The sequence below is a fragment of the Strix uralensis genome, chromosome 3 (genome assembly GCF_047716275.1).
Source record: "Strix uralensis isolate ZFMK-TIS-50842 chromosome 3, bStrUra1, whole genome shotgun sequence".
NCBI lineage: Eukaryota > Metazoa > Chordata > Aves > Strigiformes > Strigidae > Strix > Strix uralensis.
The window spans coordinates 76,360,622-76,375,410 of record NC_133974.1 but is presented as its reverse complement, the minus strand read 5'-3'; the positions used below and the strand labels follow the sequence as shown (position 1 = coordinate 76,375,410).

The 14,789-nt window shown below is 36.7% G+C and overlaps 1 protein-coding gene across 2 annotated transcripts in view; it reads left to right on the top strand.

The window, feature by feature from the left end:
* Positions 1–14,789, top strand: part of WTAP (WT1 associated protein) — a 28,823-nt gene that overhangs the window by 11,561 nt on the left and 2,473 nt on the right. The window contains exons 4-7 of one of the 2 annotated variants that reach the window (XM_074862955.1): positions 385–443; positions 2,197–2,324; positions 9,004–9,182; positions 13,974–14,128. In XM_074862955.1, coding sequence (XP_074719056.1) covers positions 385–443; positions 2,197–2,324; positions 9,004–9,182; positions 13,974–14,128 — 521 coding nt within the window. Of the gene's footprint in view, positions 1–384; positions 444–2,196; positions 2,325–9,003; positions 9,183–9,394; positions 12,849–13,973; positions 14,129–14,789 lie in introns of those variants that run through there. The other variant, XM_074862956.1, reaches the window with a different exon arrangement.

Here is a 14,789-nt window from a genome sequence, read left to right as displayed (position 1 = left end):
GGCTTCTGTTACAGAATTTTGTTTGATTTGTTCTGCTTTGAGGATGAGATGTATCTTAGGTACTTTACACAGATAACTAAGTAATAGATGTTTGATCCCAGTGTTCGTCAAAAATATTGCAGTAAGTTTTATGATGTCAATTTTAAGTGTTGTAACACACAGCTACCTTTTTATCCTTTTGAGATGCAAAGTGGATTTAACTACTGTTGTGATTAAAAGCCCCTTTTTTTAAAGCTGGAATTGTCCTTTATGCAATTGTGTAATTTCCTCTTGACATTTTCTGATTATGGTATGAATGTATACTCTGAAAGTTTAGGAATGAGATGTCTTGATTTAATAAACTGAACTTCAGAACGTTCTTTTTTCTCTTTGTCTCTGCAATAGGTGGAAACAGTATGAAGCATATGTGCAAGCTCTGGAGGGCAAGTACACAGACCTTAATTGTAAGTTAGCCAAGTTTCAAAATGGTACGAGTTACCTGAATGTTTGTATAAAGCAGAGTGTTCAAGTAATGTCTGTGCTGTCTAGTATCTCTAAATAAGAGAGAATAATCTGTATGTAAGTTATTTGTCAGGGAAAAAGTCCCTGTTTTTTCTAGTGTAAGTTTTCACCTTTTCCCAACTTTCTCAGCTCCTTATTTTTCTTTGCAGATCTTACATAGCATCTAAAAATTCTATTTTTGCATCTGTAGGACTGTCTGTACCCAGACTGCTAGGGGGGAAAAAAAGTCTCAAAACATAACCCCACAAATAGGTGTATTTTCAGGACTTTTCCATTAGAAATGAAGTCTTATCCCCTACCAAAATACTCCATGAATGTTTGTGCCTTCAGTAGTGTCACAGGGTTGTAAACCACGTGACAGGGGGAATAGTTTGTAGAGGTAAGGGTCTAAAATGAGTCCACAAGTAATGTTTCATTTGATTAGGCAAAATAGCGATTTGATTGGCAGTCTTAGGTGGTCTTTATAACCTGGTCTGTATTTCAGTCCTTTGAAAGAGAATATGGGAAAAACTCTCAAATGGGAAAAGCTGTATACATTCTGGAAGTGACTGAATCGCCAATCCTAAGTCACTTTTAAAAATTGTGTGGCAGCTAGAGATAGGCTCTTGCTTGTTTTCTGCTCACCTTTTCAGTCTAAATACTTAAAGACTTAGTACCATTGAGTTTGAAGGGTATTTTTCTGTCAGTCCAAATGGATGTCCTCTCTCTGTTACATCCTTCTTCTACTGCCACCCCATAATGTTTGAGTTTTGGACAGACTAAAATACAGCAAATGTAAGCAGTTGATTTCATTCTAATCTCAAACTGTTCTAACATAGATAAATAAGTTGCTTTAACATTCCCAGTTTCTCAATTTTGGAAACTCTTAATACAGGCTGTAGTAATCAGTATTATTGAATTATTTGCAAAGAATTACTTAGAAATAATTGTCCTGAAGCAATTTGTGATGTTTTTAGTTTACATTTGTAGCTGATCATTCTTAAGTAATTAGAAAAAATAAAAATCTTAATTATTCCAACTTTCCATCAGTTTATACATGACAAGTAGCAGAGTGAATGTGTATTCTTGTATCAGACTGCTTGCATGTGTTCCTGTTTGAGTAATTTGGAAATGTGCTGTGCTGCCTTCTCTCATATTTGATATATATATATATACTATCTAAATGTTCATGAATCGGAAGAATTCTAGTTGTGACCGAACTGCCATTTCTGAAGTTCTCAAATGTCCTGCTTTTTACTTGAGTGTTGAGACCAGTTTGAGGATTGACCACAAATAGCACTGTTTTACAGACTGCAGATTTTTTTTTGCCAAAGTGTAGACTTCCCTCTTCCCCCACCCTGGCCTCAACATTTCTTATAGATACCAGGACAGTTCCAACTTCCTGAGTTTCAGACTGCAAGTTGTAATAGTAGTTGGTTAAGTAAGCAATTTAAAAGTTATTTTCTATATAAACATGGAAACATTTTCAAAAGTTGAAGTCTTAAGGAAGGAACAGAAAGGTATATTTAAAACCAACTGTTGTCAAGCTTTTTTAATAATAATATTTTGATTTTTCTTATTTATGCTTATTATAGTCATGCTTATCTATGACTCTTGCTGCTTATGAATTTGGTTTTAGATTATTTTAGCTGTCTTTAAAAACTATGCATGAGATAGTGCTATAAACCGTGCTTTTTGTGTTATTGCTTGTATTAGCTAATGATGTGACGGGATTGAGAGAATCCGAAGAGAAGTTGAAACAGCAACAGCAAGAGTCTGCCCGAAGAGAAAATATTCTGGTGATGAGGCTGGCAACTAAGGAACAGGAGATGCAAGAGTGTACTGTAAGTATTTAGAGAGGATAAGTGTTTTCAGACTATTACGGGAATATCAGCTTTTGAGCCAGTACCCATGCGCTATGTTTTTCATATATCTATAGCATCACATTTTCTGTGCTTAAAGAAATGGCGGGGCACTTCAAATTTTCACTGAATTAGTAAAGATCACTTCTTAAAGTTTGCTTTTTTTAATATTTATTTCAGTTGATTTTCAGCAGCAATTGTGCTTGGAAGGACTTCCGTTTCAGAACCAAGCTGATTCTTACATGAGCCATGCTTACTTTCTTCTAGCATTTATCAACTGTGCATATTTACCAAAAATGTTACTTCTGACTATCAATGGATGCAGGAACAAATTGAAATGTAAGGATGAGATTAAGTTTACTGGGTTTCATTTAGGAGGTGTTAGGCTGATACTTATGTTGGATTTAGATAACAAGGTATTTGTAAGCTGCATCCCTTTGGCTAGGTAGGGGAAAGAGCTACTGACTTTCAGAGAAAGATATTTTGAAATGTGGCAGATATGCTTATTGGGGTTTCTAAAGTTCTTTGTACTAAATACCTTTTTTGTTGCTGTTTCTTTTTCTCCTTTATTTCTGTGGGGTTTCTGTGACTTTGTTTTCTTCTGAGTTTAGTTTGGGTTTCTTGAAAATTACCACTTTTGGACTTGATCTTTTTTGGATTACCTTCTTAACATAGTCATCACCTGCTGCTTTAATTTGGCAGTTCCTGAGAGGAGATTGTAAAAAGCTATTTACTGATAATTAACATATTCCTGAGAGCTTCTCTTATGAAAAATACAAGCTCTGTGCAAAACTAATAACTAGTATTGTAGCTTTCCTCTGTTACTTTCTTTTAGCCTTCCTTTCTTTTTTCCTGTAGGTTTTCAGAGCTGTCAGGTATAGTAATGTGACACTTAAGTGTGTACACAGTATTTTCATTGCTTTTAAGACCGTAAGATTACCTCAGTTCGTAGTAAGCACTGGTATGAAGAGAAAAAAATAGGGGGTAACGCTTACTTTGCAGTGATTAAAAAGTGCATCACAGAATTGCTGAGGTTGGAAGGGACTTGCAGTTTGTCTAGTCCAACCTGCCTGCTCAGAGTGGTGTCAGTTGGACCAGATAACTAAGGGCTGTGCACAGTCCGGTTTTGAGCATCTCCTAAAATGGAGACTCCAAAACCTCTCTGGGTGACTTGTGCCAGTGTTCAACCACCGTCCCAGCAAAAAGCATTTTCTTATGTTTAAGTGGAATTTCCTGTGTTTCAGTTTGTGCCCATTGCCTTCTGTGCTTTCAGTGGGCACCACTGAGAAGAGCCTGGCTCCGCCTTCTTTACTCCCCCCATCAGGTATTTTATGCATGTTGGTAAGATCCCCCTGAGCCTTCTCTTCTCCAGGCTGAACGGCCCTAGTGCTCTCAGCCTCTGCTTGTATGTCAGATGCTCCAACCCCTTAATCATCTTAATGGCTCTTCGTTGGCCTCAGCCTAATAATGTCCATGTCTCTCTTGTACTGGGGAGCCCAGAACTGGACCCAGTAATCCAGATGTCTCACCAGTGCCGAGTGGAGAGAAAGGATCACCTCCCTCGACCTGTTGGCAGCACTCCTCCTAATGCAGCACAGGATGCTAATGAAGATCTGTTCTGGTACTATACCGCAACACTTCCTAGTAGTAAGACTACTATGTTGATCCTGCTTCTCTTGTTAGTTTTACTGATAAATTCTGCTGTGAGGAGCAGCAGTAATAAGAGGTTTTTTCTTTTGAACTTCTGAGCATATAGCTGAAACAATAAATACAAAAAAAATAAAAATAAAGGCAAGGTTTTTCACCAAAACCAAATTTGTGTGTACTATTTTTACCTTTCTTCCTCTCTATTTCTAAAAGAATGAGTTAGACAAAAATTTTGAGTATGTAAGACTATAAATTTTGACAAGATCATGAAGTCTGTAGGATTTTTGGCTGCAGTTTGTTATAGATGTTCTAGAAAAGCCTATGCATCACAGCTATAAACATCTGTTTAGAAGAACCTTTGAAGAGCTTTTACTAATTTCAGTGTACTTAAAGGACACACATGCCCCCCAACCCACCACAAGAAACAAAACCCAAACACATACCAAAGTGGCTTATATTTTTCCAGGTATTGACACATGAATAGCATCAAGGTTGTAATCTCCTTCATAGTGCATGGCAGTAGGAAGATGGGTCCTTGAAGAAAGGGGGGTAAAAGCTATAATGGAGACATTGGCACCTTAAAATGCAAAAAGTTTAAATGCATGTAGTTTCAAGAAGCTCTAGAGGACTACTTGGCTTTGTGTTATTAGATAGTATTTTTTCCAGTAAAGTAACAGTAGCAAAATAAATCATGTTGGATGAGATTTGAAGCTAAGCTGTAGGTTGCTAAATCACTTCATAAACGATTAACAGCTATTCGCCATGTGTTATTTGACATGTCTAATTTTTAATCCATAAAAGAATTTTATTTTTAGTGTAGTTAACCATTTTTTATAATACATGTTTACATGTAAAATATACCGGTGACATTTATATGTAAGCCTTTAATGTTTCCTGTCACATCTTAATTAGAAAGACTGAGCATCTGTGGTGTTGAGTTTCTTGAAAACTGCAGATGAATATTTACTGTATACTTATTGTTCATATTACTCTTCATTTTTGAGATATGTTTTATACTTACAAACTTATCACAGTCACGTCACATTCAAATTTAAATTGATAAAAACTTAAAAATGCCATATTCAAATAGCAGTAGTTATCAAAAATGTGAGTTTTCTGATTACTGATTTGTAAAACATCTTGCTAGTTAATACACTAGCTCTGTTTTAAAATAAGGTGTGACAGACTCTGTCTTAGGTGCTTAATTTTAATTTGTACCCTTCTAAAAATATAAAACACACCAAAACCTAATTCAGCTTATGAAGTCACCTGTCATTGTCTTGAAAGTGTAGGTGTGCATGTCAGAGTAGCAGTAGCAGAATCATTGTCCTGATTCTGTTTCGGTACTCTCTTAGAAGAAACAAGGTGATGGTCGAGTGCATAGCTCCATTCTCTCTTGTGCTCTGTGCCATGTCTAGAAGCAGTAGATATGGGTTTCTTTTGAGCTTCCTGAGAGTCTGACTGATGTTGCAAACTTACTCTGGATAGTTTAGGTTGGCTAACTACAGGGCTACATTGAAGTTTAGGTGTTTTAATACCTCATGTGTCCTATTGTCAGCAGCAGCCTTTGAGCTACCTTCCCCCTGACAGCGGCAACCTCTTTTAGGGGGTTGTAAGGAACTCTTAGGTTCTGTTAAGGAAGTGCAGGTAAAGGTATTGACTACTGTTTCTACATAAAGCTTTATTTCTGGCAGAGGTGGTGATGATGTGTGTTACTGCTACTTCAGGGAAAGGCCTTAACCCCCTCCCAAGCTAGTGGAGGGTCAACAAGCAGACAGGCATTTGGAAAAATTTGCTACTCAGGTTTTCTGTGGAACAGATAACAGTGAGTGGAAGCTTCCTGTGGGTGCAGTTGGACTGTAGTACCTAAATAGTCATTACTTTTAATAACCTAATTGTGGTTTAGGTTCCAGCTCTGTTGTTTCTTCTCTTCTTCATTATGTAGTTTCTTCCCTCCTACTCCTTCCTTAAGAGAAGGATATATAGTTGTACTTAATTGCTTACATTTTCTGTTAAGCACCTGTGCTCTCTTGTTGAATTCTTCATGTCAGAGGGTCTGTTCTTTGTGGATATCTTTGGACAACTTCAGCTAAAAGGATTCAGCTGTTTCCAAGAATATGGGAAAAGTAGAGGGGTTGAAAATCTTACTGTCTGTCTTTAAAAAAAAAAACCCCACCCAAACAAAACTCCACACAACCTGATGTCCTCTAGACTACTTTCAGTGTTCTTCTGCTTTGGGTTCGAGTAGAGAGCCGATACCAAGGTTTTTGCTCTGAAAATTCATCCCTGTTTGTCCGTCTGATAGGTTTTTGAGAAATATCAGGTAGTGTGTGCTTTTGTGTTCGGGAATATGAACAACCAGTAGGCATTTCAGGTGTTGGAGTGGGCATGTCCTGGGGTCTGGCATTGGACATGACTGTTCTGTATGCTTAGCTCTAGCCTGAAGTTGGTCCTGATTGCAGGCAAACTCTTCTGCCCTTACCCTTGGAATATCAACGGGAGGAGACATGTACCAGAGAGTGGTTAGAGGGAGCAAGAATGGGAGGCTTGAACTGGCTAAGCAGGAAGAAGAATGGACTAAGGAAGTAGGCAGAAGGGTTAAGAAGTATGGGCTTGCTTTGGCAGTGGGTCATATTGGGGGTAGTTTACTTGCTCTGAGTGGATGAAAAGCCTGACAGTTGAGAACTCTGGAGTTACAACTGGAGAAAGCAATTGTAGAGTGATGGAAAACATTTGAGTTAGAAAAAATGGAGGAATAAATAGTCTTAAATTTTGAGGAGGGAATGAGGAAGGGTTGTTCAGCTTAAGTAAGTTCTTTCTATGCTACTGTTTTAGGAATGACAGTTGAGGTGTTACATGGAGCCTATGCAAGTGCTTTCTGCTTGGTCTAGGAGCCTGAGCTAGAGATACCCAAATGAGACTGTTAAATAACTGGCATTGGACAGAATCAGCCGGGTCCTTTGGAGTGTTCTAGTGCATGTCTGGCATGAGTGAGGAGCAGGTGGCAGCAATTCCTTGAACTATTCACCCGAGGAATCTGTTACAGTTCTTAAGATGGCGGTAGAAGGGGAGGGAGCTGGGCCTAGGTAAGACAAGGAACATGATCTTTTTTTTTTTCCCTCAATGATGCCTGTCTACAAATAGGCTGGGAACCATCTTGCTGTAGCATAATTACATTCCTGGAATACGGTGCCAGCTGGAGTGTCTGTTTGTGTGCAGACATCTGTTAAACTAGCTGTTTCACCTTCTACTAGTGCTAGCCCTCACAGAATTGTCAGGTTCTTGAAATACTTCAGTAGTGCAAGTGTCAGAAAGTTGAGTGGATAGAAAAGTTGTATCAGTAATAATAAATAGATCTCTATGCAGTGAGCAACATTTTGTGCATTCAGTGAGTCAAAGGACCCGTGGGGGTAAAATGCCATCCAAGAAATGTTAGGATAATCTTAACTTAAACTTCCTGTTTCTAAGTAATGTTTGTAGGTGGGTTCTTGAGTGCTTTATTTCTTGAAAATATTCTTACACAGTGCTTTATTCCCTTGATAATTCTTTCTGGAGACATAAAAGTTTAAAGTATGATGGTCATCTCAATTTTTTTAAGTAGCTAATTGATTTAAGCTGTTAAGTAGCTAAATTATTATTTTGATAATATCAGATTAATGTGAAGTCAATGAAAATATTTCAGTTATTTCAATACCTTTGAAATCACTTATTTGAAATAAAATCCAAGAGTTGTTGCTACTTAACAATAGATAAATTAAAACATACGTTCCTCAGTCAAGAAGTGACTGAGGTCACTACTGTGCATTAAGGTAAATAGAATGTTTGTAGTTACTCTTTCTCTTGGCCATTGCTGTGTAAAGACCCTGCAACAGACTAACTCTGTATATGGGAAGATGGTTAAATTGACAGTGCTTTTGACTGTGCTTCTTGTCCCAAGTAAAGTAAAGTGTGGAGGGGGAGGCTTTCCCTCTGTTTTGCTGGTGATGCTTTGTTGTTACCAAGTCTGATTGCAAGATTGTGTGTGCAGCAGGAGGCAAAACTCCTGACTTTCAATTAATGTTTCTTTTTTAATCTCATGTAATTTTGTTCACTTCTTGCTGATGAAGAAATGTGTGTGATACAGGGAGCATAATAAATTGAATTTAAGAATAAACACTCTGCGTAGGCTGATGCGTTTAGTGATTAGCTGGGTTGTAAACGTGTACTGTTTAGTACATTTTAAGATTGATGTGATGGGATTAAAACATAAGAAACTTTGGAAGAAGTTAATCTTCTTTAAATACATAGGAGTTTTGATTAATGAGTGCTATATTTAAAAGAAATCCTCTCACAGTTACTCCTGAAATTTTGACTGTATTGTAAGTCTTCTGCATTATAAAACTGTAAATCTTTCAGGTTGTGGTTATTGCAAGAGAATCAAATCCAACCAAATATGTTTGTTTGATGTTAATATTTCTAAGTTATTTTGTTTAAAAAAAAAATATACAAACTTGCATCATAAATGACTATCACATCTGCAAAAAACCTTAGAAGTTTGTAAAAACCTTTTTACTAGTTGCTTAAAAATACTACTCATCAACATTAGCTGTAATGTTCCATAATAACTTTCACTGAAAGTCCATGGAAATTATCTATCTGTTTTAAGCAGATAACTCTTTGTATATGCTTTTTTCCCCAAAAAAAAGTGCAGGCAGATACAAAAGAAAGGGAGCATTCTAATTCTCTAATCCACTGCTTTGGCAATTTGAAGCAGAGAGGAGGAAAAAAAAAAAAATCAGCATTGAAAGTTTAAGCATTGCAGATGGTGGGATGGGGGTTTAAGTAAATATGCACATTGATAAGGTGCAGGTGGGCAAAAGTGATTTTCATCCTGCCCTTTTCAGGTTATAGTGATGAAAGAAGGCAGGTTTCTTTGATGTTATCTTTGGAATAGCTATTTTTATTTGTATTTAAATGACTTTAAAGTTTTATTTAATGTTGTATGAATAACAGTCTTCTTTCTTATTTTATGCAGAATCAGATTCAGTACCTCAAGCAAGTCCAGCAGCCTAGTGTTGCCCAACTGCGATCAACAATGGTGGACCCAGCCATCAACTTGTTTTTCCTAAAAATGAAAGGTGAACTGGAACAGACTAAAGACAAACTGGAACAAGCCCAAAATGAACTGAGTGCCTGGAAATTTACGCCTGATAGGTAAACAAAACAAATACTCCCCAGTCAAGACTTCCCTGACAGTCCCACTACGAGAATGCTATGGTGGGACAGCCAAGTACTCGTTTCCACACCAAGACTCAGACGTTTTGAGGCAAAAGCCACATTCTTATACTGTCCAGCTTGTAATGCTTAATGTAAAACTTACCAGATGAACCTTGTGTTTCAGCTTTTTTTCTCCCCCTTTGCTTCAGAGGCCTGACGGCGTCGGACTATTCTGAAGAAATGGCCATCTTCGAAAAAAAATCTTTTCTAGAACATGTAGACATTTGCAAAATTGTTCTATTTGAAGAAAATAGAGGGAGAAACAGAAGTCTTAAGTCTGTGGCACACTGTGTCTACAGACAGTTTGGAGGAGAGAGAACCTAGAGATTATAAATCATGAATTGAACATGTAAAATTCCCGTAAAATGTAGAAGTGGAATATGCTTCGCTCTTAACCTTGAGCCTAGTGACTTAGAGACACTGTAAGTCAGTTTTGCCAATAAGACTGTGGACTTCCTGCTTGTTCACTGAACTGCTGGGTCAAAACTCAATGAGGTGAATTTTGCGTTAAAGAGTTTACTTGCTAACCAGTTTTGAATAGCCACGAGAGGTGCTATTTGATATCACAACAGTGGTAGTGTACACATTTGACTGTTTAGCCTTTGGGCTCTCTAGCACTTGACGGAGCCTTAAGTCACTGTTGCTAAATAATGAACTGTTTTCTGGATGGTTGGTGATACCGTGGACGCCTCAAAATTAGGACTGTACGAAAATGTACGTTCTATCCAATCGCAGGTTTAAAATTGTTGGAAGCAGTATATATTTGGTCACAACTAGCATGTATAAGAAAAACTAGTTGTGATAAGTATTTCACTGCATGTTTTCATGCAGAAATGAGAATTTTTCAATCTTCTATACTAAGAACTGATCTCATGCTCAATACAGAAGGCACACAATGGCAACTGTCTTCAGTGTTGGTGGGGTGTTTTTATTCCTTTGTACACCTGTTTTTTTTGTATTGCACTTCTATATAAAATGTGCCTTGAAATAGTTGTAATATATAGTTCAAGGAACACTACTGGTTATACTGTTGTATTGTGAAACTCCTGGGATGAACGAGAATTGATCAGGTTGTTATTTCTGCATTGTCTCGTTCTCTGAAAACAAAGTCAGTATTTTAACAAACCAAAAAACCTTAAATGCATGCATTTTCCTTGGTGGAATCAGTGAAGGAGCCTTTGCTACTCTATTGATGCCTCTGTTCTGTTGTCCCAAGTTACTTGTAAGAGTAGCAATCCGGGACAGTTGGGAGTGCATGTCTGAGGTGTGTAAAGTGAAATGCAGATTTGGTATAGCATTTGTGTGTTTGTTTTTTTCCTTAGTGAATTGAGTTATACTTAGTAATCTGAGGTTTTGATTTTCAAAACAGTTGGGCAACGTTTTATGACTCAGTCTGATCCTAGAAAATTCAGTTTTAAATTAAAAAAAGACATCCAGCTGTCACGGAAGGTGATGTATTCTGATTGTTTTGATGACTTTTATTAAGATGGCATTACGTATTTTTAACTCGGAAGTATCTTAACTGTTTGTGCTTCAGATGATGAATGTGGGATTGAAGAGTAGCGTACTTACGCAGGTTTATTTTTTTGCATGAGTAATGACTTAACAGCAAAAGAAAAACCTACAGAAAAACTTTACCTTTTTAAAAGTGATACATCTGGAATGATTTTGCTATAGCAGTATCTAAGATTTTAATGATCTAGCATCAAAACAGAGGTAAGACTTGCATTAATAAATTGTTAATGTGTTATAAGCCATTTGTAAAGCTCGCTATAATGTGCGATTTAGAGGCATGCCGTGCAGATTTGATTGTTTAACTTGGAGTTCAGAAAATTATTTAATACATTTAGCTACAGGTTGGTTGTTTTCTGAAGTCCTCAGGCTCTAAATGTGTGTGTACAACTGAGGAGAGACAAGTAACTTACCACTTTCAAGCAAAAGTATCAAAAGAAAATTGTTATTTCTGTAGCTACAACATACCCTAATATGCATAATATAATTTTAAGTCAGTGGTGTGAGTCTGCATAATTCATATATGCAGTAGCTGGAATACAGAAAATTAGAGTTATTTCCTGGTAAATAATTGAGGCTGTCTTCATTAACTGAATTAAGGTTTTTCTGATTTTTATTTCTGGAAGGGTAAAGAAATGATGACTCATGTAAAGTATTTATTAGGATTTTTCATTCTCTTTGCATCCTGCCCCTCCCTCGACACCCTTTTAATTGGTTTAATTGTCCATACTTTTATGCAACTACTCTTATTTCATGGCATCTGACCTAATTTGTGAAAGAGATGATGCTCCTATTCAGATCCCTGACTGGTGTTCTTAGGGTAACATGTTAGCTGCAACCCTGAGCACTGTTAGTTCTGGGCCTTAACCATAGATACAGGTGTAGAGCACAGTCATTGCTGATGTCTGGAGGGAGGGCGTATTCAAAGGAATGGCTGCGCTAAGCCATTTTGACCATCATTAAACATAGAGTATGCACTTGGATTAAAAATTAGTAGAAATGTCATTTGCAGTAAACCTAGTAAAACAAACACTAGTCTTGTGAAATTTAACCACTTATATTCTTCCAGGTTTTGTTGCGTGTATGTTCAAGAGGATTTGTGAAAACAATGCCAAACTTAGTTTTACAGCTAATAGGAGTTATTTTAATAGTTACTGGATTTTATATTCTTGCATGTGTTTGTCGTTTTTGTAAATTGCAAGGGGAGGTTACTTGGTGCCATACTAGTTCAGAACATCTGGAAAAATTTTGATGGGAAGAAATAGCATTATAGGTAAATATGCAAATTTCTATACAGGTAATAAATATTTTACATTTTGGCAGGAGTTAACATGAAGAAATTAATGGGATTCTAAAATTGTCCCAATTCCAAGGTGACTGGTACTTGCTAATTCTACAGTTGATGTTGTTTTGTGAAGAGAAAAGCATTAAATGACTTAAGCACCGTGAACTTCTTCAACTTGTAGTGATGATGAATACAGTAACAGGAATTTGCAAATGGCTAAAAATCACTGCATGTCTGCCTAATAACTTTTGGGATATGTCACATTGGTTATCTCCAAAGTGGTCCTGCTTTACACAGAATGAACATCTCTAAGGAAACTTGCATCTTAAGTGTGCGACTTGGACTGTATTAGGTCAGCACAATTTAAACTTCAAGGACCTGGCATTGGACATCACATCAAGAAAGAAAACAGGTTGCTGCCTTTAGCAGAGTTGCAGGCTTCCAGGACTTTACACAGCCAGATTCCTTCTGGAGCAGCCCATCTGAAAGATTTGGGAGAGTCAGTCGGAAAATGTTAAATGGGGCAGAGTTGCCAGAACTTAAAAGTTGTCTAAGGCTTGAATGCTTAAAAGGTAGTTGATAAGGAAATTATTATTTTAAATTCTTTTGGTTGGGTATTTTGGTTGCAGGAGAGAACCGTGGCTGTGAATTGTAGCAGAAATTTCCTGTTCTACTTTTTTAATCCTCAAAATCTTTCAATCTTTGTCACTTGTTTAAAAGCAAACAAAAAAATTAAATGACCTTCTTGGTCTTGAAAAGTAATGCAAGTCCTGCCATTGAATTCACAATAAACCTGTTCAAGTTTGGGTGTTTTTTTTTTTTTTTCTTTTGGCAGAGCTTACACTCTGTAGAAAAGAGGACAGCTTCATTATGTTGCTGAGCCTATTAAAAGGAGAAGTGTTTGTGGTTGCTATCCTTTGGCAGACCAAGAGTCTTAAAGGACTTGAATTTTTCTCTTACGGAGTCAGCTGTATTGCCTATATATTAATTTGCATAGTACTTCCTATAATGCTTTACAATGCAATTTTTATCGTGAAGGTTAAAGATGTGTGATGTTTTCCATTTAGTAAAGAAAATCTTGACAGTGCGAAATTTTTTTCCTGCCTGTTTCCAATTTCTTGTAGAAACTGGAGATCTTAATGATCATTACTCATGACTGGAAGTCTGTCATTCTAAAGGAAGTAGATTAATAACATACTCCTTCCTTAATTTCCTGCCAATTTTTAATGACATTTTACTTTCTCCTCACTATGCAAGATGCGCTTAGGAAAAGCTGACCATAGAAATCATGAAACGGACTGTGTACGTTACTGTCAAATATATAAACTGAGTTGAAAAATAGACATCTAATTTTTTAAACAAGAGTACTTGGACAGCATTCAAAAGAATGTCTGAGCCTCTTAAAGAAGAATGGGTGTCATTATGGAAAATGAACATGGGATTTAATACTTCATCCCAAGCAACTTTCTTCTCTTTACCGAAATTTAATTATTAAATTTTACTAGTACAATAAATGAAGGTTTTTGTTTATAATTCTGTTTATACATGTAATTTCCATGCAGTACTTGATCTTTTGACTTATAAGGCACATCTTTAATCAAATATTTATCTCTTTTGAGAATTAATACATGCAAGATTGTGCATACTGATAATCCAGATGTTGGTATCAAAAAAAAGAATATGCTTATTCATATTTGCAGTAATAAAACTTGCCTTCCACTTTATGGGACAGCGGCAGAAGATCAGCTGGCATTGGAACAGCACGTGGTAACTATAGGGAGACTTTCTGCTATGACAATTATGTTGAGGCATAATGTTTCTTGAATTGTGACATGCAGAAATTGCATCTCCTTTCTGTCTGTAATTGTGATTGAGGAAGATTACTGAAGGTTTTATATTCATTTTGTGATAGATGGCTCTTTCCTTTGCAGCCAAACAGGCAAAAAGTTAATGGCGAAGTGTCGAATGCTTCTCCAGGAGAATCAAGAGCTTGGAAGGCAGCTGTCCCAAGGACGTATTGCACAGCTTGAGGCAGAGTTGGCTTTACAGAAGAAATATAGTGAGGAACTTAAAAGCAGTCAGGATGGTAAGGGATTTTTTTAAGAAAATGGAAGTTGCCTTGCACTTCTGCTAGTTTTAATTTCCTGATGATACACGTGCTCTAAAACCACTTTTGCCAGAATGAAAGGGCAATATCAAGTAAAATATGACAATTGTAAGTCTTCACGGGTAGTCTTGATTAAAAAAAACCAAACAAACACTTAACTTTGGGGGACTGGTGGGATTTGCAGCTCCAGTAATGCAGCGTTTGAATTTGAAATTGCTGGATTTTGTGCTGTAGGTCTTGCTGTATTTAATAGGGAATGTTTAGACTGCACATATTACTGGTGAAGTGGTAAGATGAAAGATGTTAACGTTGCATGAAGCTAAGCATGCACTGAGAACGCAATGCTGCTTGTTAACTGACTCATTTTGAAATTAATTTTAAAAAATCAGCAACATTTTAACTGCCTAAGAATAAAAAAAATGGGGTGGTGGGTTTTTTTGCATTTAGGTAACTCAGATGAACTAAAATACCTCATTATTGTTTTCACAGTCCAGATTTTACAACATTGTTAAACCTAAATTGAAATTGATAATAAACTCTGACCTCTTGCATAATTTAAATGGAGGGGAAAATGCAAGTTTAAAAAAATCTTCAGTTGAGAGTTCTGCATAGAATCAGTGGGTTTTTGGTACAATCATAC